General features: G+C 42.5%; 1 protein-coding gene across 17 annotated transcripts in view; it reads left to right on the top strand.

The window, feature by feature from the left end:
- The window catches only part of LOC127055393 (nardilysin-like), a 123,587-nt gene that overhangs the window by 76,045 nt on the left and 23,060 nt on the right, over positions 1-24,482 (top strand). For 3 of the 17 annotated variants that reach the window (XM_050962291.1, XM_050962295.1, XM_050962290.1), the window contains 12 exons: positions 3,493-3,655; positions 5,021-5,052; positions 5,429-5,567; positions 6,189-6,236; positions 6,730-6,782; positions 8,971-9,054; positions 12,827-12,917; positions 13,446-13,562; positions 14,171-14,260; positions 20,199-20,410; positions 20,872-20,936; positions 21,396-21,474. In XM_050962291.1, coding sequence (XP_050818248.1) covers positions 3,493-3,655; positions 5,021-5,052; positions 5,429-5,567; positions 6,189-6,236; positions 6,730-6,782; positions 8,971-9,054; positions 12,827-12,917; positions 13,446-13,562; positions 14,171-14,260; positions 20,199-20,410; positions 20,872-20,936; positions 21,396-21,474 — 1,173 coding nt within the window. Of the gene's footprint in view, positions 1-3,492; positions 3,656-5,020; positions 5,053-5,428; positions 5,568-6,188; positions 6,237-6,608; positions 7,482-8,970; positions 9,055-12,826; positions 12,918-13,445; positions 13,563-14,170; positions 14,261-15,060; positions 17,198-20,198; positions 20,411-20,871; positions 20,937-21,395; positions 21,528-24,482 lie in introns of those variants that run through there. The other 14 variants (XM_050962293.1, XM_050962292.1, XM_050962300.1 and 11 more) reach the window with 11 other exon arrangements.

The following is a 24,482-nucleotide window of genomic DNA, read 5'->3' as shown; positions in this document are numbered from 1 at the left end:
AAAAGAATTTGAAGAGCAACTACCCAAAGACTCAAAAATTAAAAGTACTCCACAAGCAGGAAGCCTGCCAAGCAGTCGGTGGGGCCACTGAACGATCAAGGTGCTAAAGGAGCACTCAAGGAAGATAAGGCCATTGTGGAGAAGCTAAATTAATTCTTTGCATCATTATTCACTACTGGGCTGTGAGGGAAGTTCCCACACCTAAGCCATTCTTTTTCAGTGACAAATCTGAGGAACTGTCCCAGATTGAGTTGTTAGTAGAGGAGGTTTTGAAACAAATTGATAAAGGAAGCAGTAAAAAGACACCAGGGCCAGATGATATTCACCCAAGAAATCTGAAGGAACTCAGATATGAAATTGCGGAACTGCTAAGTGTGGTATGTAACCTATCTTTTAAATCAGCTTCTGTACCAGATGACTGAAGGATTGCTAATATGACACCAATTTTAAAAGAAATTTCCAGAGGTGATCCTGGCAATTACAGGCCAGTAAACCTAACTTCAGTACCAGGCAAATTGATTAAAACTATAGTAAATAACAGAATTATCGGACACCTAGATGAACTGGATTGGTTGGAGAAGGGTCAACACAGCTTTTGAACAGGGAAATCATGCCTCACCAATTTATCAGAATTCTTGGAGGAGGTCAACAAACATCTGGACAAGGGTGATCCAATGGATAGAGTGTACTTGGCCTATCAGAAAGCCTTTGACAAGATTCCCCACCAGAGGTTTTTAAACAAAGTAAGCAGTCCTGGGATAAGAGGGAATGTCCTCTCGTGGATCAGTAATTCGTTAAAAGATAGGAAACAAAAGGTAGGAATAAATGGTCAGTTTTCAGAATGGAGAGAGGTAAATAGCGGTATCCTCAAGGGATCTGTACCAGGGCCAGTGCTGTTCAACATATTCATAAATGATCTGGAAAAAGAGGTAAACAGTGAGGTGCCAAAATTTTCATATGGCACAAAATTATTCAAGATAGAGCTAAGTCCAAAGCAGATTGCAAAGAGTTAAAAAGGAATCTCACAAAACTGGGTGATTGGGCAACAGAATGGTAGATGAAATTCAGTGTTGATAAATGGAAAGTAATGCACATTGGAAAACATAATCCCAACTATTCATACAAAATGATGGGATCTAAATTAGCTGTTTTCAAGAAAGAGATCTTGGAGTCATTATAGATAGTTCTCTGAAAACATCCTCTAAGTGTGTAGCAGCAGTCAAAAAAGCTAACAGAATGTTAGGAATTATTAGGAAGGGGATAGATAATAAGACAGAAAATATCATAATGCAACTATATCGATCCATGGTGTGCCCACACTTTGAATACTGAGTGCAGTTCTGGTCACCCCATCTCTGGAGTGGCGCCTCTTATACTGTGCCATGTGGGCGCCACTCCAGAGGGTGCTAGAGCCCGTCCCCTATGGATCCTGCTGAGGGAAAAAGTTCTGGCACTAGTGCATGTGGCAAGCACACACACCTAATATGGAATGGACATAATATGGAATGGACATGAGCAACACATCTCGAAGAACACCAGTTACGGAAAAGGGGACTGTCTTTGCTTTAATCTAAAACTACTTTTTTTTTTTAAGATCTCAAGCACACCCATACATATGCTGTTGCAGTAGGTTTAGAGCATCTCAAAGTATTTTTATTTACCTAAATCTAAGAGATGGTTTTGAGGAATCAGTGGCCAGGATTCAGGGGCCCCCAATCTTCTATCTAGCTGCTGGTGAACTTAGATATCAGATCCTTGCCCAAAGAAAACTTCCTTGAATTGCTCCAAAGCACCCTTTCTACTAAACTTTTTATAAATTTTCTCCAGATAAAGCTCATAATTCATAATAACCTCTAACAGTCTAACAATTTCCCTAGTAACAGACAATAACAGTTCATTATTCTCCGTAGCAGCAAAGCATTTCTAGTAATAACAATTAACTTCCAAATTAGAGGCACCTAAAACCAAAGTCTTTGTCTAAACAATCCCTCTATTTTACTTCTTGTCCCAACCTCCCATTCTGATAGAAAAACTGCAAACCTGCAGTTATTTGGCTTTTCCTCTCAGGGCCTAAGATTATCCTAGCTCTGTGATGTTTGGTTTTCAGTGTCTGAACACACAAGATGGCTGACTACAGTACTGTCAAATTCTGGGGTACACGCAGGAATATCAAATTCAGGAGTATAAAACCAGCATGGCCCCACCTGCCCTTCAGTTCCTTCTAACCATTGACGATGCAGCAAGCTTGGATCACATTCAATTTCCTGCCACTTTCCTCATCAATTTTTCGTTTCTTTTTTTTCTGCCCTTTGGAGGCAAATGTTCTTTATAGTTAGACTGTCATTTAATCACATTTTTTAAAAGAATAAAAAAAGGAGAGTTCCGAGGACTGCTTCATTCACCCCTCCTGATGTGGGAGGCTCCTCAGACATAGTTGGTTAAGCTAATACTGCACATGTTCAGTGTCAACTTTGAAGATTTTTCCAAGCTGCAAAATCCATTTCTTCTTCCAGGAGTGCCCCTGTGGATGCTCCATTTTAGGTAATTGTGCGCCACTGCACTTGTAATGGGAGATTTGTGGTAGCAATGCCTGGCTGGGTTGCACATGTGCTGTCCCTATCTTGTGCCACCTTAAGCGGTTACATAGCACTGTGCAACCAACCCCTCTCCAGCCCCCTCAGTTCTTTGTCTACTGCCTTTGGCTTTGCCTTTCCAATTTTTGAACATAATTTTTGAAGTGTGGACACCAGAACTGGACATAGTATTCCAATAATGGTCTTATCAATGGTGCATACCTCCTCCCTGCTCCTAGTAGCTGTTCTGCTGCTTATACATCCTAGAATCCCATTAGCCCTCGTAGCATATTTGGGTTCACTTCTGTTTCCTCCAGGCTTGATATTGCTGAGAGATGCTGCAGCGGGGGGGTTGTAGGGCTGGCTTCAGCTCTTATTGATTGGACCTTATAATTAACCCTGTGCCTGTTCAGTTTTCCAATATATAGAGTGAAAATTTCAGATGTTTTTATTTAATATGTTCTGTTGTTTAAACAGCCTGTGCTACTCTGCAATTCTGCTTCTGATGACAGCTCACTTTGTGGAGTTCATATAGCTGGCTGAGTAAAACACTAGCAGTCTGAAATAGAGGTCCACAGAGATAAATAAGTGGTCTAGAAAAGAAAAACAATCTGCATCGGGACACACCCTGGTAAAATTGAAAAGCAGTATACAGTTGTTATCCTGGGAACAGTATTTAAGTCTTCCCCCAGGGACATTCCAAAGCAGTTGTGCCACAGAGGTCTCAGGTTACCAGAGACATTTTGGAGCTGACTGAAGCTCTGTGCAGATTAACCAGTACTTTTGTATTTCTGGTTAGGATTAGCTGAAATTTTGCTTGTCGCAGAGCTTGGGTAGAAGTTCAGGATTTAAAGACCCTATTGGGAAACACATTCTGAATCGACAATTAAAACTATTCCTTTTTTATTGTTTCTTACAGAGATGTGCATTCTTTAATTTTGGAGCATGGCAAGTGGTCTATGATAGATAGATACAGGAGATTAATGAAGGGCCTTGACACTGAGTCGCTCTCGTCCTTTGTTAAGGGCTTCAAATCACATCTGTATGTGGAGGGACTAGTGCAAGGAAACTTCACAAGCAGAGTGAGTACTATTCTCAGCAGCTGAAGCCTGAAGTCTATGTTAATTGGTCAAACCACTACTTTTAAAGGTTGTTCAAACACAATTGCCTCAAACTCCATTTATAACACTGGTTTGCCAGCGTATAACTTTGCTTGCGCTAGCAGTTTTAGGGGTTTTTCACACCAGTGCAGCTCACCCTGTTAACACCGTGGGACATCAAATGTAGACTGGCCACTGAAGATTTTCCCCCCATGTTGTTTAAATATGCTCAGTAATTTTTAGACTCTGTGATGGTAAAAAAGGCTAAAGCCTGTTCGTACTTGTGTTCCCATTGTTTGTTACCAGTGGAGCTCCCCTGGTGCTGGTACAACTGGGGAAAACTTCCCTAAAACTGCCAATGTAGATACAGCCTATGTAGCAAGGTCAAACCATATTAAACCCCGCTAGGGTCCAACTCTGTTATATTTACTGACACAAAACTCCTACTGAAGTTAGTGAAGGCTTTTTCCTGGGGACTGCTGGATCCAGCCATAGGTCTGGCCTAGTCTAAATGGCTTTTTAAAACATGGATATAACAGGGTTTGGCCCCATTGATGCAATGTCACAAACGTTGTGTGGTCAGTGAGTATGGGTGATAAACCCACTTGCTGTCTTCACTTTGTGTTCATCAGTTTTATCTTGATTGGTAATGTTTGTTCTTGGATTTTCAAGCCTTTTGGGAAATACACCTCTAAATTGGTGGGAGTGGGGATTCTTGTAATGACAAACATGAGCATTGGCTTTTAGGAGAATTTGAGGTTTAGCTATGGGTATTATGGCGTCTTTGAGATGTTTTGCACTAAGTGCTGTAGTTTGTGAAATAAATTTCAGGACCCTGGATGCCTTGCATTTGCACAGTGAGGTCCTGCAGCACTTACCATAAACTGCTCTTTTTCTCTTGTTTGCTGGCACTGCCTCAGCAGGGGCCCAAGCTGCTCCTGAGCAGATTCCCACTGACTCCTTTTGTGCATATCCCTTGCAGCTTAGAATCTCAGAAGACTCTGTGAGCCATTTCTCTCATTTTCTTTCTTCTTTCCTGGCTTCCACGTTGGCCTTGTTGAGAGACTACAAACTCCCAAACAAGAGACTGGATTGGAGATGTCTGTTTCTTCCCACAGTATAATATAGATGAGACCATGCTGTCACCTTGTAGGGGACGGGAGAGACTTGGTGCTGGGCTAGCCTTCCGCCAAAATGCTGTACTATGTGGCAAGGCTGAGGAGGACTGGACAGTTCTGTATCTGTTGGCCCGTTTCTGGATGGTTATAGAATGTATTGGAGCTAATGCTTAAAGGGCTAATAATCCCATTCTTCTAAATAAAGCTATGTTTATGTTTTATCTCCTAGGAATCAAAGGATTTTCTGAATTATGTTGTTCTGTGAGTTTCTCTCTTTGGTTCTTTCACCTTTCACCCTTGGGAACTATAATTATATTACAAAGTTATAAGTCTTGATAGTGTAACATTTTCTTTTCTTTTGTGGAGTGGAGGAGAATATTGTAAACAATTGGAATTTCCTTTTTTTAAAAAGAAATGTAGTAACTATATTGTCACTATTTTCTGGAAATCTTCTGGTCTGGGTGTTCAGATCTGATGATGGTTCAAGTAGGATGTGATTTTAGATTTGTTGTAGAAGTGGGAGGGGATTGAAGCTGTTTTGAGTATTGAGGCATCTAGATTATGAAGATTATGGTTCTTTGTTTTGGGTTAAGGAATACGCAAGTGTTTGACACTTTGCTGTTTGGACTCCCTTCAGAAAACTGCAGTTCCTTCCCTTGCCACACCCATGTCCTGTTCAATTTCGGGTGGTAGACCTGCCAAACACACACCTACTCTGCAAGGTGAAAACCCTTAACAGAGGTGATGCCAACTCTGAAGTGACAGTGTATTATCAGGTAATGTGTTAAGCATTTGAATATACTCATTTATTTTCTTTGTGATGAGTGCTGCTACTTGTTGTGCCGTCTGGATTAGGAAAGCCATCAGCATAACTATTCTCCAATCATTATTTTAAGAATCTGTCTTGAATTCAAGTGATCCCATAAACACATGAACAAGGCCAAAGTTGCTAAAAACCCTTAATGAAGTTATAGTCTGTATTATTTTGTGTGTGAAAGTTCTAGATCTATTATGCCTTCTGCAGGAATGTTCCGTCCACTTCCATCCAGATAATGCCTTCCTTCCTCACCTTTTCTCCCCCAGATTGTGCCTGTTGACACTCCCTATTCTTTCATTACATCAAGATGGTGTTTTTACCCATTCTGGTCCCTTTGCCATGAGCAGCCCTTGTCTTCCACGCAGAGGACTGCTTTGAGGACACATTGGAGGCCAGAAAGTCTCAGATTCCTTTTTTTTAATTGCAAATTGCAATGTACTTAATGGTGAAATCCACTCTGAATGGTTCTCGCTCTCCTCTCTCTCTCTCTCAAAAAGGCCCCTCTAGTTACGTGGACCATAGCACTTAGCTCCATGAGAAACCCCTAACCTATTTTCAATTAGTGTTTTTGTTCTTTTAGTCTGGGGCTAGGAGTTTAAGAGAATACACCCTTATGGAACTGCTTGTGGTAAGTTTTGTTCCTTTCCTAATAACGCTTGAGTGTTTATTAATGCGTGCCCATAGAAGGAGCACCTGTGTCCTATACATGACAGTGTCTGCCATGAAAACAATGGCTGGTGTCAAAATGAGACTACAGATCTTAATGATACATGTGACCCACTCAAATTAGCCTTTTATTTCCTCTATGGGTATAGGTGTTGGAAGCATAATGTCAGGAAAACCCAATGAGCGGTTTCACTCATGAACTCAGTGAAGTAAACTTTCTTCCTATTCCTATAAAACTTCCTTAAAAGCAGGATTTCTTGTAATCCGGTTACATGGGTATAGTTTTATTTCATGCTAATTCCTCTCTGGGGCGAGGGGATTCATTAAGGTTTAGGCTTTCCACTGTTTCTTGTTTTGATCATTCTTCGGTACTGAGTCTGAGCGAAAGCAGCCATTGTGGGATGTCTGTTGCTGTAAGTAGCAATGCCTACTGATTGAGCTCATGCTGTATTCAGATGCACATGGAGGAGCCTTGCTTCAACTTCCTGCGAACCAAACAAACCCTTGGGTAAGTTCACTGCATTGTGTACAGTTCCTGTTCAACTGCTTTATTATATATGATGAGTCCTGTGTGCTTTATTACTGTGGAAACTCCCTATTGCATGATAACTAACTCCTGGCACAGTGTGGCTGAAAGTACAGTGTAACATCCTAAAGCCAAACCCAGCAATTTCTTTGGTGCCATATGTTACCTGAAATGGGCTAGTAAGCTTAGGGAGGACTAATGACCCAACAGAGTTTGGCAGAAAGCAGCATGTTTATTGTACTGATAGCTAAGCTCAAAACAAGGGGGCAGGGAACACACTCACACTTGCATACTCGCGCTCCCAGGACAGGCACAGCACTGGAGATGTCAGGATTCTTCAAGGTAAGTGTCCCACAGCGCAGCGATGGATGGGGCGATGAAGGTAAGTCTTCCCAAGGCACGATGGAATGTAACACGGCGAACCACTGGCCAGGCAGTCTGGGCGAAGGGCCTTCACGGGAGATACAAGCTTGTGAGCGCACTCCTGAGCACATGGTCCCTTCCTCTTTTAAGGACCTGCTCCTTATGGACTGCAAGAGACAACTTGGCTGTGTCTGGTTGGTCACACTCCACCTAGTCCAGTGTCCATGCACTGGGGGTGTGAGTGCTGCCTAATTAGGGTCCCAGACACCTTCTCTACCTGGGAGCTCTTCTGATCTTCCAGCTGTTCAACCAGCCCGTTCATCCCACAAGCATTCCGGGAGGGGGAGAGGGACGGGGAAAGCCAGTTCACAGTATTCAGAGAGGGAGAGGAGACAAGAGGGGGGGTAGAAGTATAACAGACCTTTTGAGCATACAGGTTATACGTAGCATAGTCATACAGATCAGTGGTTTGAGCATTGACCTGCTAAACCCAGGGTTATGAGTTCAATCCTTGAGGGGGCCACTTAGGGATCTGGGGCAAAATCAATACTTGGTCCTGCTAGTGAAGGCAGGGGGCTGGACTTGATGACCTTTCAGGGTCCCTTCCAGCTCCGTGAGATAGGTATATCTCCATATATATCACTGTTGCTCCTACAACACCATATAAAAATGGCAAGGTTATGTGCAGTAAAGCTACTCTAAACTGGTCAAGTTACTCATCGGAAAAAATAATTGTCAGCAAGATCTTGTTCTCCAGGTTAGAGTCCATAACCAGAAGGTAACGTAATTTGACTAAGCAGAAGACTATCTCTCTAGCTTGGTATTCAATACTGACTCTGGCTGTGGAGCTAGACTTCTGCAGAAGTAGCATGCCTTCACTCTGTCTTCCAAGTAGCTACCATTGTAGCTTTCCCAGGACCATGTATGTAAAGAGTGGGGACTGCTGAGCTTAACTCCTGTCACAACTGCAGCTACAATCCCGTCTACTTAGGCTCTTTACTGTGAACTAAGAGGGTCCAATAACCCTGACTGCACAGTACCTGGACTATGGGTAATGGTATGATTCTGTCGTGGAGATCACAGATTCTGTGACTTGCTGGGACTTTTTCTGCAGTGGCAGGGCTGGAGCACCTGTCAGCCCCAAGGCTGAAGGAGTGGCCGGGGTTGGGTCAGCTCCTTGAGGCTGGAGCAGTGGTGGGGTTGCAGCCATTGCTGGAAGTCAGTCCCTGGGCCACCAGAGCAATGGCTGGCTATCAGCCCTGGGGATTCCAGAGCAGCTGGCCAGTGGGCTGCTGGAGCAGCAGTCCCCAGGGCTGAAGTAGCAGCTGGGGTTGGGTCAGCCCTCCTGAGGCTGGAGCACTGTCTAAGGTCAGCCCCGTGGCAGTACATGATTGTTAGTCCTCCCCCACTCTGGGTATTTTTAGTAAAAGTCAGGGAAGGGAGAGGTCATGGGCTTCCATGAATTTTTGTTTATTGCCCGCATCCTGTCCCTGACTTTTACTAAAAATATCCATGACAGAATCTTAGCTTTTACTATAAGGGTCCTTGTAATTTCACAGATCTGGAGTGCAGGATTTCTCAGAACATGAGTACTCACCTTAGCTTGTTTGCTGAACAAGAAAAGTCCAAGGCCACTTGATGCAAGAGATTTGATATTTGTTGTTTCAGAGGGAATCTTGAATTAATAGCTGCCTCATTGCTAAAACCTTAGATCTATGTATTGACAATATTCTAATTTAGTAGTTGTGGATGGTAAATGTAAAGTGACTTGTTCTTGTGAACTTTTCCCCCCTCCTTTTGGTTTAAGCTACCATGTGTACCCTACCTGTAGAAATACATCTGGGATTCTTGGGTTCTCTGTTACCGTAACCACACAAGCAACCAAGAACAAGTGAGTTTTTTCTGGGTATATCTCATTTAATCAATTCCAAGGCCTCGTGCATTGGTGTACTTCAGTTCCTCCTCCTGTTCTGTGCTTGGGGCATACAAGAGTTTAATCTCCAGAGCTCTTTGCTTTACTTCCAGTTATTGGGGTTAGTGTGGTATGGCTGGGTGATGTTGGTGTCCTTTGATATACTGGAGGTTAGACTAGATGCTCTGGTGGTCCCCTCTGTCCTTTAGCTGAATTTATTATTCTTAATAATTTAAAAGATTGATTAAACTGCATGTTAGTGTTTCCATCTCAGGGGCCTTTGACCTTCTGTGGCTTTTAAGAGCTAACCTTTGCAGATCCCAGTTGAAGTAGTAGCTGTCTACCACCTTGTAAGCATATAGCCAAGTAATATTTCAGAATCCCTGACGTTTTTCCACAGTACTTTGACACTGATATCTGTCTTGTGGCAATCTGTCTTGGACTGGTTACAGAGCTTCCATCCCAGAGAGATACAGGAGATGTGTTCTCTTAAGACATCTTTAAGGCAACACCCATTAGAACTCTTGTATGTGCAGATAAGATATGTTATGCATGGCTCCACCTAGTGGGTAACAGTATAATACAGTTTAGCATTCCATTACATCTCCCTCTTTAAATTTTACATTCCTACCATGCATAACATTTTACAAAATGTACATTATCATGCTGTTTTAAAGTTCAGTACATATAATTCTAAATGTTTCTGAATTGTATGGGTTTTCTAATTACACAACCCAGATGTCTAACAACTTGGTCATCTGGCTGTCCATTAATTGCAATGACTGTCTCTGGTCAGTTTGGAGTCTTTGAATCATCATCTTCTTTTTCTGCATCTGCCATGTGTAAAGTTTGCTCTGTTGATCTCAGATGATTTCAGCTCTGAGAGGGGTTGAAGGCTATGGTAAGTCCCTTCTGATACGACTGTCACATCTGCTTCTGAGTCCGTTTTAAAGTCAACAGTCTTTCCATGAATATTCAGCTTCACTCTCCAGGCAGGCTCTGTGTGATCACATGAGATAGATTCCAAAAGCAGTGACTCTTGATTGTCTGTAATATGGGTCAACTCCCTGACTGCTTCGGTGCAGCAAAGGGCTGCAAAATGTCTGTATTTGTGCATTTATATTATCTTGTCCCTTTGGCTGTACATATGTGTCTTGGGCTATGAATTTTTCCACATCTCCTGCATTTAGGCTGAAAAGCTTTGTAGCTAGCCTGGAATTTGTCCATTTTATTCTCAGGGGTCTTATGATAATTACTTTCAGCAGTTATGCTGCATCTTTTACAACTCCTAAGCTATTTCTTGCTTTTCAGGTTTGGTGAATTGCTCTTGGTTTTGCTGTTTCACCATCTCAGACTAGTTTGCTATTTGAATAGCTGTATGTAGGGTTAAATCTGTTTTTAATTTTAGCTGCTGTGAAAGATTTTTATCTGCAAGCCCTGTAACTAATCTATCTCCAATATTTTCATGTTTTAAAGTCTCAAAATCAGTTTTTTGTCAGTGCAAGTAAAGCTGTGATAAAAGATTCAACAGATTCTTCTGGTTGTTGAATTTTTTGGTGTAGACATGCCCTTTCATAAATCACATTTCTCCAAGTATAAAGTATGCATCAAAGATAGACAGAACCCTTTCATAGTCATTTCTATGACTGTCTTCAGTAAATGTAAAATGTTTAAAGATACGCTTCTCCATAGCATAAATTAAAGAGCATGTCTGTATGTTTCCAGTTTCCTTGTGGAATTTGGTTGCAAAGTAAAATCTTGCAAAATGTTACTTCCAGTCTGTCCATTGCACCATCTAGTGGCTGAACTGTGTAATACAGTTTGCCAATACTGAAAAGTGTCCTCATGGCTCTCGCACAATAGAGCTGGTCCCGGATTCTTCTTCCCGTTTGCCAATCTGTTTAGGAGCAGAGTCCGATGTCCATATTACAAGTATCACACCACAGACTCACCATTTAAGTTAGGTGACTTCTTATTTTCCAGTGCGTAAAATGCCCCATCAGCCTCATGACATATGTATTGTTTTAACATATCAACTTTATTTGATAGAGAATTTACTGAAGTTTGAAGAAATCAGTGATTAATGGTGAAAATGTTGAGCATGTGTGATTTTAATCAACCAGGGGTCTTCTTGTCATGCCACAGATTGTGTTCTATTTAAGGCAACAATGATGTGCTTATACTGCTGCCAGCTTCATTTACCACTGAACTGAGTGAAGCATTTTAATCTTCTTGCTGGGTTTATTTCACCTTTGATTTTTATTGTCCATTCTGCTAGGAGGCTTCAAAGCTGACTCTTGCATGCCTTCTCTCTGCAGCTGTGTGCATGTGTGGTATTTAGTGAGCCCCAGAGAGTGCACTTCTTTAGCAGATTCTGTGTAATTACAGCCAGGACTCATACTTTCCACATACAGTTTTAATCTTAGGCTCTAATGCTACAAAGAGCTCAGATGGAGGGGGAAGGTCAGGGGTTTCTTTTCGTCTACACCTAGTCCCTAGGGGCACTGGGAGACTCTCCCTCTGAAATCCAAGGGGGTGGTCAGTGGTAATTACTAAAGTGCACTGCAAGGTGTTTGCTTGTGAGGGGGCTCGGCACACTGCTTCCCCACGCTCACTTTTCAAGACCATCTCTTTTGAGAAAACCCCTCCTTTTCTCTATTTCAGTGTCCCACGGCACAGCATTTCTAATGGTTTATGACACACACAAGAACATTAGACTACTGTACATTAAATTATACTTGACTGACTTTTCATAGGCCAGTAAAACCCATCTCAGTTTTCAAAGATCTAAGTGAATAGCCTTTCAAATGCTATTTTATCTTAAACTCAGAGTTCACGATAAACTGGTTTGATTCAACATCTTATCACTGATTTTAAATAGATTTATTGCTAATCATTACTTTTAACAAAAACAGAAGCAATCTGGAAACAATAATAATATACAGCCATCTTTTCTTTGTCTCTGCACCCCTCCAAATTGCTGCATATTTTTTCCTTGGAAATATCAGCCCAATGGACATAGCAGTTGGGAAACGCTTGTTTAAACAGCTGTCACATCTATATCACACCTGCTTCCCTACAATCCGTTAGCTTGTGTCTGGGACCCCAGGCTCAGGCTTTCAATATGGCTTAGGACTACTTGCTAGCTAAATTCCATGCCATTACTAGTCAGGAATTAAAAGAAGGAGAAGTACACCTCTACCCCGATATAACACTGTCTTTGGGAGAAAAATCTTACTGCGTTATAGGTGATACCGAGTTATATTGAACTTGCTTTGATCCGCTGGAGCGTGCAGCCCCACCTCCCCGGAGTGCTGCTTTACCGTGTTATATCCGAATTAGTGTTATATCGGGTCGCGTTATAGCGGGTTAGAGGTGTAGTATTAGCTTCCTGCACATAAATCTTTAGTGGTCTTATATGAAAGGACTGGCTAGCTTTATTTGTCAAGTTACCTTATTTCTTAGGACAGGGAAAGTTCTCAAATTGAAACTGATGTCTTTCTTTTGTATGCTCCTTAACAAACAGGTAATGTTCTATGGACCACCTGTGCCTCTCAAAAATTGTGTTTTTCCTCTTCCCTTCTTGTTTAGTTTCTCCTTAGGAGAATGACGGACTCCCTTGTGCAAACAGCGAAGTATGTTCTTAGCTCCTGAACCTCACGATTTAAAACTATTGATTTCCCCCCACTTACTTATTAAGTTCTGCCAGTGTTATTCATATGGGTCCTAATATTTCCCTTATTCCTTTCAGCTCTGAATTAGTTGACAAGAAAATAGAAGACTTTCTTTTGTACTTTGAGGGAAGAATGAGGCTTTTAACTGAAAAAGCATTCAGGACTCAGGTAAAAGTGGAAAAGCAGCCCAAACACAGCCTCATAAGAATGGCTCTGATCTTCCCATATTGTTAAAAACAGAATGTGCAAGCTCTTTGGAGAGGGAGAAAGTGGAAATGATCAGATACTGGTGCTGGATCTGCTCCTTGGTCATGCTTCCTGGCATTGGCTGTAGCGCACAGTAGCATTTTCTGAAATTGGCACCAGACGGGGTACTTTGATTTTTTTCCTCTTTTGGTTTTGGACTCTTCCCCTCCTGGGATGGGACTCCTGTTATTCTGGAAGGCTCCAGATGAGCTCAGGGGACACATGCAGCCTTGTTCAATGGATGCTAGGACTATTAGTAATTCAGTACTCAAAGCAAATGTCCCAACCTTAGAGGCTGGCAGTTGCATTTAACACAAGTTCAAACTTTGCTTTAACTCATACAATACACAGGAGCCTGAGCTAACTAAACCCTGTTGAAGCAGAATCCCACCCCTTTTCCGATACGGTGGCTTCTGTGTAAGAGTAATAATAATCAGTGTGCTTGTACAGGTCAGTGCTCTACTACATATTAAAGAATGTGAAGACTCCTGTCTTGGAGAAGAGGTGGATAGAAATTGGAATGAAATAATGACTCAGCAATATCTTTTTGACAGACTTGCCCATGAGGTAGTGAATGAAATTTAAATGTCAACCAATGTTATTATCTTACTGTGTCTTACTGGATACTTATATTTGAAATATAGAGTGAAATTCTGGCTCAATGAAAGTCAATGGTAAACTCTTTCTGACTTTACTGGGGCCAGGGTTACATCAATACTGAATATTGCTTCTTGAATAGAAAGTTTAACATCTTGTCAATACTTAAGCACCAATTTATAGTGACCTAGTATTAGGAATTAATAGGGAGACCTGGAGGGTGGAGTCAGTACCTCAAGGTCTGAATGCATTGTGACCTGGAGAGATCTGTATAAAGAAATCTTTGTTTTAAGTGTGTCAAGATGAATAGTAGTTACAACTCAAACCTGATTTTCAGAATTCATATAAATGTCTAGCAATTCCATTTCATAAGCATCAGCAAGTGTTTCTGTCACTAAATGCTGCTTTTGGGATTTAAAATTTTGCTACAAGTATTTGTTCTGGGATGGAACTGGAGGACAATAACAGAAGACTAGTAGAAACGTTCAAAATACTGTTCAACTGTTGGGAACTAGGTTGCTTTCAAGAGATGTGGGTAAAATTTGGACATTAGAAAAGTGTACTCTTGTGGGTTTTAGGTTGAAGCACTACAATCACTAACTAAGTCAGACCTAGTTGACTGGTTCCAAGCTCATAGAGGCAAAGAGAGGAAAGCACTCAGTATACATGTGAGTATGTTTGGAATCACCATGATGTTAGATGAGATTGCTTCACTCCATTGAGTTAACAGTAACTTCCTTATTTAATTTCTAGGGCCTGTCCTTTTCTTCTTTCCCACATTCTGTGACTAACTTCTTTTAAAATAGACTCCTGTGAAGAGGCTTATGTAAGTCATCTTTGCAGCACTTAGAAGCACCCTAGCAGAATGAAAAACCTTCAATTTTTAAAAAATAGTTATATGATAGAATTGAAAATATCACTTTCTATAGCTATTAACATCTGAACTCTTGTTACTGCTTTAAACCCATGTCAGAGGAGGGAAATAAATCTTAATTTTGTCTATATAAAATTTTCATACTATTAGGAATAAATTACTTTGAAAGTTGCAGAAAGAAATAAAAGCCTATGGATACATCTACACTGGAATCAGGGGTGTGACTGCAGCAAAGCATAGACAAACTAGAGCTAGTTTTGTTCTCTAGCTAGTGTGAATTACAAGCTGTACAAACCCACCTAGAACCCTGGGTATATTGTCGAGTGGCTATCAGCTAGCCCGTGCGGCTGTGGCTTTACTGCTCGTTTGAGCTAGCTAGATCAGTGCTAGCGCAGGTATGTCTACATGGGCTGCGGTCATATCTCTGATTGCAGTGTAGACATACCCTTAATTTGGTCTGTACTGGTATAGTTATTGAGTGTCCATGGAGTCCAGATTGAAACTTAATGTTTAGCTAAAATATGCTTACTCTAGATTTTAAGCATCCAAACTTTTACTGTCTTCTTGGTAACCCTCTGGCCTTTGAATTTTCAGGTGGTTGGATTTGGTGAACAAGAAGGCGACTCAGATGTTCAACAGTCCGTACTTAGTGAAATATATCAACTCACATTCTTACCCCCTTCCTCCTATATGAAGAATACCAGTTACATCAGGGACATTAGAAACTTCACATTAATGCTTAATCTCCTCCCTTACCACAAGATATTAAAATAAATTATAGTTGTTTTCCCCTGCATTTAAGTGTAGTTTAAGTAATTTTCAGTTTGAGAACACTGTGAATCATTTAGCCTCACTAAATGAATTTGTACTGTCAGCAGCGGTAGAGGAGTTCCTCCCTTATTTTAATGAAGATTTGAAGCATTGTACATCCACTTTGCTCTCTCCCACTCCTCTGAAATCTGAAACAAATTTATTGTTAACAGTTGTTAATGGAAAGTATAACTCCTGTCCCCATTCTTAACATACTTCAAATCATTTTCCCTCCCTTGTTTTTTATTGTGTTCGTATTGTGTTCAATACAACATGCTATGTAAACTTAAAACATTAATAATCTAGTCTTTATATATTAGACACACTGTTTCAGAGATCTCTTTGAACGCTTCATTACTCTGCAAAGGTACTTGTAAGAGCCTTAAAGAGATACTGCACTGTATCAGCAAATTTCCATATTTAAAACTTGCCTTCAAACAGCTTTTCAACCAGTTGGCCATCTCACAGTCCAGAATAGCCTCCATCTACTCTTGCACTAGCCACACACCCAACACATCCTGGCACCAGTGGCTGCACAGGAGGGCAGCATAGAACCATCTGCGCTGCCGGAGCAATTCCCCAGGGGGCATTTTGGCCTCCATGCTATGAGAGCAGCATAAAGGGATCATAATGGCACCTTGTGAAATAATTTTTATCTGTGCAAAGGGATTGCAAAGTAAATGTAAAATGCTACAGATCAGAATGGTAGCATACCACATCCACTTTGCATAGGGGAGACTACACAATGTGCTAGGCAGCAAAGAACCAGGCCCTAAGCATTTAAATCATAGTTACAGCTTTATTTTCTAGTTTCGAAATGATAGAATGACTTATCTGATTTCATGCCATCTGTGGGATTAGCAAAACCAGAGAGACTAATAAACAGCAAACATGACAAATTAATGATGCAGAAGTAATGTGCAGACAATTCAGGAGGTCAGGCTGTTAAAGGCAGGGGACATATGACTGTCATTGCTAACAGCTCATAAATAGACTGATGTTAGCTCTAATGCAGATTGTCATCCAATTGTCTCATTGGACAGTTGACTACAAAAATTTTCACACTCCTCCTAATCTTTTTATTGTAGGAAATGCCGGCCATCAAAACTCACTATTCATTACATAAACCCATTAGCCTTCCTCCTGCTGTTCATCTCCTTATCAACACTGAACTCACTGTTCAGGTCAGGTTCAGTGTTTAACCCAAAATTATACCCGGAAATGCCAACCGTTTGAAGAGAGCGCTGGATTGTATGAGAAAAATGTATAGAGTCAGAGATTTTTCACTTAGCTGGCACTAATTGTCTCTTTTTGGGGCACACTTTCAGCAAAGGCCAGAGACTGAATGAGTCGTGAAATAGACTATCAGTTCATCCCTAGAGGTGTTTCTTCCCCGCAGTATAGGGAAGCTGTAAATTTCAGTTGTATAGCTCCACATAAACCTGTGGTCCTTAGACAAGGATGTGGAAATACTGAACCAACCTGGATTTAGGGAAAATATTTTAGCTCCTGCCTTTCCCCAGTGATATTTGATCCAGCAATATAACTGAGTAAATGTTGCCATTTGTCCTGTCAAATTACCAAGGATATTTGCTTCCTTAAATAACTCTGACTCCTATCTCAGTATAAATATTGTTACCTTAACAGCTCTTAAAATGTTACATTATTTTCAGCCCCCCTTGCCCCTCCCACTCCCTTAGGTTTAAGGCACTCTTTGTAAATACCTGGCTCTGTGAGGCACAGAGAGAATGCTCATTTACTGCTGTGTATTGATGCATTAAGCCACGTTAAAGGTTTTTTGTTTGTTTCTAATCAAATTTCAGTAGTCTTCAACTCTCATTTGATACTTAGCTGGCCATTACCCCATATAGGATCCAGATGCTAGAACATTCCTCAGTCTATAGCCTCTTGGTTTCTTCTGGTGGATCCAAAATCTTAAATCTTAATCCTTCAGTCAGTACCCCTTCATTCTGGAGAAATGGGTGGGACCTTTTTTTTCTGTTTCTGAATATTTACTGGCTGGCCAGAGATTATATTCAATCATAATTGCTATAATGAAACTAAAAGCAACAGTTCAATTATTTAGCTACTTGTTTTAGTGAGAGGGGGGCTCTGATTATGATTGGTGTTCCTGTGCAAAGCAGCAGCAATACAGATAGGAGGAGACTGTCCATCCCTCCATGGTTTACTCAGCTCCCACTGGCCCAAGACAGGTGACTGCCAGGCTTGGAATGTAAATCAGTGTTCCTAAGGCAGCACATTGCAAACGGGTTTGATGTCAGTGGGTGGTCCAAAGGTCTGCCATGTGGATTGTAGAATTGGGGTCTTGGTGTAGAACTTTTAATTGATATTTTGTGGTGTACAACTTTTAGTTGATATTTTGTAGTCTACATCAGAGATTTGCATGTTTTCTTGTTGATCTGAGTGCTCCTACAGTTCCTTTCTAATGATCACTGTTGACTCCTGTGTTGTTTGTTTTTTGCTGTCTTTAAGGTTGACAGTAAATTACAATGCTTTCAACTAGCCAGGAAGACGAAATTCACCCCTGTGTGGAGAACCCCTCTCAAAACATATGCACCAGTTAAGGTTAGGACCTTGTGCCTAGACCTTGGGTGAGTCTCTGCACAAGGGTGAATTTCACCCTGTAAGGAGACGTTTCTAACAGTTCATGGCCATGAAGGCACATTCTCCCTAGTCACTAGGTAGGAATTGGATGGGAATGTAAGACTTTTGTTCAAAAGACATTGTTCCCCTGCCCAGTGATCTAATGGAGAGCTGAGTCAGTACAAGGAGCTGATACATAGTCCATCCAAGTGATAGGGCAACAAAATGGCAAATTAAATTTAATGTGGATAAATGTAAAGTAATGCACATTAGAAAAAATAACCCCAGCTATATCTACAATAAGATGGGGGCTAATTTAGCTACAACGAGTCAGGAAAAAGATCTTGGCGTCATCGTGGATTCTCTAAAGCTTGAGGTCTTCAAACCACAATTTGAAGACTTCCGTAACTCGGACATAGGTTAGGGGTTTGTTATAGAAGTGGATGGATAGGGTTCTGTGGCCTGCTTTGTGCAGGAGGTCAGACTAGATTATCACATTGGGCCCTTCTGACCCTAAAATCTATGAGTCTATGGTCTCTGAAGATGTCCACGCAGTGTGCAGACGTGGTCAAAAAAGCAAATAGGATATTAGAAATCATTAAAAAGGGGATAGAGAATAAGACTGAGAATATATTATTGCCCTTATATAAATCCATGGTATGCCCACATCTTGAATATTGTGTACAGATGTGGTCTCCTCACCTCAAAAAAGATATATTGGCACTAGAAAAGGTTCAGAAAAGGGCAATTAAAATGATTATGGGTTTGGAGAGGGTCCCATATGAGGAAAGCTAAAGAAGCTAGGACTCTTCAGCTTGGAAAAGAGGAGACTGGGGGGGATATGATAGAGGTATGTAAAATCATGAGTGGTGTGGAGAAAGTGGATAAGGAAAAGTTATTTACTTATTCCCATAATACAAGAACTAGGGGTCATCAAATGAAATTAATAGGCAGCAGGTTTAAAACAAATAAAGGGAAGTTCTTCACACAGTGCACAGTCAACTTGTGGAAGTCCTTACCTGAGGAGGTTGTGAAGGCTAGGACTATAACAGCGTTTAAAAGAGAACTGGATAAATTCATGGTGGTTAAGTCCATAAATGGCTGTTAGCCAGGATGAGTGGGGAATGGTGTCCCTAGCCTCTGTTTGTCAGAGGATGAAGCTGGATGGCAGGAGAGTGATCACTTGATCATTGCCTGTTGGTTCGCTCCCTCTGGGGCACCTGGCATTGGCCACTGTCTGTAGACAGATACTGGGCTGGATGGACCTTTGGTCTGACCCAGTATGGCTGTTCTGATGTTCTTATCCAGAAGAGGGCAGAAATCCACCCACAATCCATTGATGTACAGTCATTGCAGATGCTGAAGAATTTATATAAAAACATAGTTGTACTGTGTCTTAATGAAATTAGAGAACTCAGCATTACCACACAGATGTATTTTAAATTGTCCCATGAGCCATCTAAGATAAAATGTGTAAAAAGTGACCTTAGGTAGACTATATATATTAAAAAAAATTCTTGATAATGTAGCTAATACCACCTAAAGTTACCAGGAATGAAAAATTATAAATATAGAGGGAATGCCTGAAAACTCCTGTCAGGATTGGGACTCTGATGTGTTGTGAATTCTGTATCCCTTATTTGTCATTTTTTGCTATTTGTTTCACTTTTTGCATTTCTCGCCACAGATTGTACAGATTTTTCTATACAGACTACTCTTTATAACTTTTTTTTTCATTGTCAGTGTAACTTTTCTTATGCACCACCACATTCTTGTAGTGCAATATTTTCTACCAGCAAGGGAAAGGTATTTTTTTGTTCTGTTTAGATTTGTTCACAGATTCCAAGACTGAAAGGGGCATTGTGATCATCTGGTTTGGCCTCCTGTATAACACAGACCATAGAACTTCCCCAAAGGAGTATATCTTTTAGAAAAACATCCAGTCTTGATTTAAAAATTGTCAGTGATGGAGAATCCTCCAAAACCTTTGAAGCTGTTCCAATGGTTAATTATGCTCATTGTTAAAAATGTACACCTTACCTCTAGGCTGAATTTCTCTAACTTCAACTTCCAGCCGTTGGATTGTGTTATGCCTTTCTCAGCTAGATTGAAGAGCCCATTTTAAATATTTGTTTTCCATGTAGGTACTTATAGATTGTAATTAAGTTAACCCTTAACCATCTCTTTGTTAGACTCAAGGAGCTCAATCCATTTAGCTTATCGCTATAAGGCATGTTTTCTAACCCTTAAGCATTCTCACTGCTCTTCTCTGAACCCTCTCCAATTTATCAACATTTTTCTTGAACTGTGGACACCAGAACTGGAGAAAGCATTCCAGCAGTGGTTGCACCAGTCCCAAATACAGAGGTAAAATAACCTCGCTACTACTCAAGACCCCTCTTTATACGTCCAAAAATTGCATGAGCCCTTTTGGCCTCAGTGCCACGCTGGGAGCTCATATTCAGCTGATTATCACAATACCTAAATCTTTTTCAGAGTCACTCCTTTCCAGGTTAGAGTCCTCCATCGGGTAAGTATGACCAACATTCTTTGTTCCTAGATGTATACGTTTACATTTAGCTGTGTTAAGCTGGGTGCAAACAATACATATTTTACTAGCAAGCCAGATCGCTTTGGATCAGTGACGTGTTTTCTTCATTATTTACAATTCCCCCAGTTTTGGTGTTATCTGCAAACTTTATCAGAGATGATTTTGTTTTCAGGTTAGGTTTGGTAATAACTATTTTTTCTGAATATATTTCAATATAAAAATAACAGGCTAATCAAAGGCCTAAACTATTTGACCGTGTTCTCTTTAAGGAAATAAGATTACAAATATTGTACATTTTTTAGTTAATAAAAATGACCTTTAATGAATTTGGTACTTAAAACTGTCTTGTTACCACACTGTTCAGATGGCATGTTGTAGGAGTGTTTGTTCCATTTATCTGCACCCGTTACATACTTCATTTTGTTCTGCAAACTTTTCAGGACACTGAAGAAAACTTCTGGAAGCGGAATCTTGGCAAATTACATTTTCTTAGTTCTAATAAGAGGTAAATCACCATCATTTGATGTGGTCACTGATATTTAATGGCCACTTTATGTAAAAAGCAAGCAGATAAACTTCCTCCAAAGAACAAAGGTAACTGTAGAGAAAAGACTTTTAAGGCAGGTCTTATGACACTTGGCTCTGTATTAGGAGGGTCTCTTCCCACTGAGGCAAAGTTTCCTAATCAATTGGAGACAAATCCTGCCCACTTCCCTGTTGCTACGGAGAGCACCAGATAAAGTCAAAGTTTGAATTAGTGGGTAGGATTTGGGGCACTCTTATAGGACACAAGAATCTCCTGCATCTCAGGAAGTGCATCTGGTCACTCTGTAAGTTCCTCTCTTGCTACGATATTTATTATTTTTGGTGTGTTGGGGGGGTGAATAGAGGTCTGTGTACATCTTATTGTGTGTTTAGTATCTGACTGCCCTTGGTAATGTTATGCTGCTTGTGTCTTCTCCAGGGCGAGAGAGATGTGGGACTTCCTATGGCAGTTCAACATTTGGCTTTACCATGGCAGGAGGAGCTGTGTTGTGGACGAGGTAAAGACGCTTGCCCTCAGGAGAAAAGTGTGACCCTCAGAGGGGTTTGTAAGGTATTGAGCTGTTTCACTATTTAATGTTACATCAATATCAAATTGTTTAGTTTGTCCCTCTTAAATTTTAACTTAAGGTATGTCTACGCTGGGGGTGTAATTCCCATCTTGAGGCGATATACGTGCACTACTTCTGATTGAACTACCATGCTAAAAATAGCGTAGCCACAGTGGGGCAAGCAGCTAGTTGTCCCAAGTATAACCCTGTCAGAAACTCTAGGCATGTACTTGGGGTGGCTAGCCCCTCTTATGGCTACACACTATTTTTAGCATGCTAGCTTGATCAGAACTGGCGTGGGTACGTCTCATCAAGTTGGGAATTATACCACCCTCCTTAAAGTGTAGAGGTACCCTGTGTAATTGGTTCCAAACCATGTTAGCCAGAAAGCTAACTATTGCTAAGGAAAAACTGGAGAGAGAAATTTTTTTATAGTGCCATTGCTTTCTAAAACTACAAATTACCTCCGAGAGTTCTCGGTCAGCACTCCTTCTGGGGACTCTGGCTCCATTGTGGCCCTAATGTCCCTCCACCATATGTGAGGGCATTCAAGCCCCCTGTGAGAAATTTGGTTCTGCTGCATGCCTACAACCTCTGACAGTGCTAAATAGTGTCAAATAGACAATAATGGTCAAAAACATTACACCTGGGTTAGCTGCTGGGTAGCTTATGGATTCCTGCTGAGCTGGAGCATTTTTGTTGGAGCTGGTTGGATAAGGCTTTTTCCTTCAATGAAAAACTTTATTTTTGGCAAAAAATTAAAAACCAAAATACCAGTTTTCAGACATTCAGTTTCAATTAAAAATTAAAAATGTCCACGAAGGGCAGACACCATTAGTGAAAAATTTGCTATACTCAAATCCCAATTTTCAATCAAAAAATCATTTAGATGGAAAAATCTTTGACCAGCCCTAGTTTTTGTACATTATTGACTTTAATCTTATACAATTTTGGGGATTTTTTCCTCCTTATTTAACTAGTCATGTATTAGTTACCTGTAGTTAAACTTGGCAGAGGTGTGATGCTTTCCAAATTCATGAATAGCAGTGAGTGTTACAGATTTTAGCCTGTTTCTGGTTGATCCCGGCTTGGTATGTAAGGGGGAGAATAGTAGTGGATTGCCATTTGGTCTTCCAAACAGTACATAAGATATGATCCAAGATTACCAAAGAGAGTGTAACAGTTATTCTTCTTCGAGTGATTGCTCACATCCATTCCAGTTAGGTGTGCGCGCTGCGCGTGCACGTTCGTCGGAAACTTTTTACCCTAGCAACTCCAGTGGGCCGGCAGGTCGCCCCCTGGAGTGGCGCCGCCATGGCGCTCAATATATATCCCTGCCGGCCCACCCGCTCCTCAGTTCCTTCTTACCGCCGTGTCGGTCGTTGGAACTGTGGAGCGCGGCATAGCTGTCCTCCACGTCCCTAGCTCCTTGCTATCTCTCGTTATTGTTAATAGTCGTTAGTTAGATCGTTAAGTTAGTTAGTAAGTAATTAAGTGTAAATAGGTTGTAAATAGTTGTTAGCCGGGGGCTGTAGCCCTTCCCGGCACCGGGCTCATGCCTGGTTCGCCAGGCTTTAAGCAGTGTGCGGCCTGTAAAAAGCCTATGCCTACCAGTGACCCCCACGACGCGTGCCTGAAGTGCCTGGGGGAATCGCACAGATCGGACAAGTGCCGCATCTGCAAGGCTTTTAAGCCCAGGACAAAAAAGGAGAGAGACCAAAGACTCCGGACTCTCCTTATGGAGGCGGCACTTGACCCGGCGGCTTCGCAGGCCGTGATCTCGGCGCCGGCACCGGATCGCACCGGCACCGGAAAGACTCCCCGGCACCGACCTTCTCCGGCACCGGGTGCAGAACCAAGACCGTCAGCGTCTGCTACTCCAGCCAGGCAGACCCGACTGGAGCGCCCGGCCTCAACATCGGCCGCGGCGCCGCCGGCACCGTCGACTCCGGGCCCGGCGGGTCCGTCGAGTCCGGTGCCGCCAAGCTCCCCCATGAGATCTGGGGTTGAGATTTTGGTCCCATCCACGCCGGAGACCTTCGCCTCGGCACGGGACCTTATTGCCTTGACAGAGCCTACTCAGCTGCCACCCCCGGTACCTCCGGTGCGGGTCGCATCTAGAGGCAAGCCCATGATGTCGGCACCGTCTTGGGACTCGCGCTCGCGGTCCAGGTCCCGACGTCACGGCAGGTCAAGATCTCATCGCCGCTCGCAGTCCCGGCACCGCTCCCCTCGGCGGTACTGGTCGCACTCGCGGCACCGATCGACCTCTAGACGGTCGCGGTCTGACTCCAGCCGCCGATACCGGCACCGTGACTCCAGGAGCCAGTCCCGCCGTCACTCGCCGCACCGGTCGACCTCCCGGCACCGAGCTGGTGGCAGGTCCCGGTCCCGGTCGACCTCCCGGCACCGCGTCGGTGGCAGGTCCCGGTCCCGATCCCGGCACCGAAGCGGCGGCCGGTACCGGTCCAGATCCCGGCACCGAGACAGAACCCGGTCCCGGTCCCGATCCCGGCACCGCTATGACTCCCGGTACCGATCCCCGGCACCGAGAAGATCGTCGCTGCCGACCCGCGCAGAACCTTACCAGCCAGGGTCGGCCCCGCCGTGGCCTTCTAGGCAGCCGTCGGTCTCTTCGCAAACGGACAGCGGGTATGCGCTGGGCACCGACCGGCAGGCGGCGCTCTTTTCAGACCCGCCACAACAAGACCAAGGCCCGCAGCAGTGGGGGTTTTGGACCCCATGGGCATACCATCAAGCCCAGGGCCCCCAACAGCTTCCTGCTAGGCCTGCGACGGCGGAGCACAGGGTGCTGGAAGCCTCGGTCTCGCCCCCCTCCCTCCCCGGATGGAGAGGAAGGGTCCAAGCAGCAGGACTCCGCTCTGGCTCCTGAGACAGAGGCGAGGGCCGAGGGGGACCCCCCCATTGGACACTTTCTTGCCGGGGGTCTCCTCATC

This window comes from Gopherus flavomarginatus, chromosome 7 (assembly GCF_025201925.1).
Source record: "Gopherus flavomarginatus isolate rGopFla2 chromosome 7, rGopFla2.mat.asm, whole genome shotgun sequence".
In the NCBI taxonomy this organism is placed as follows: domain Eukaryota; kingdom Metazoa; phylum Chordata; order Testudines; family Testudinidae; genus Gopherus; species Gopherus flavomarginatus.
This window is presented reverse-complemented; position numbering and strand designations above follow the sequence as displayed.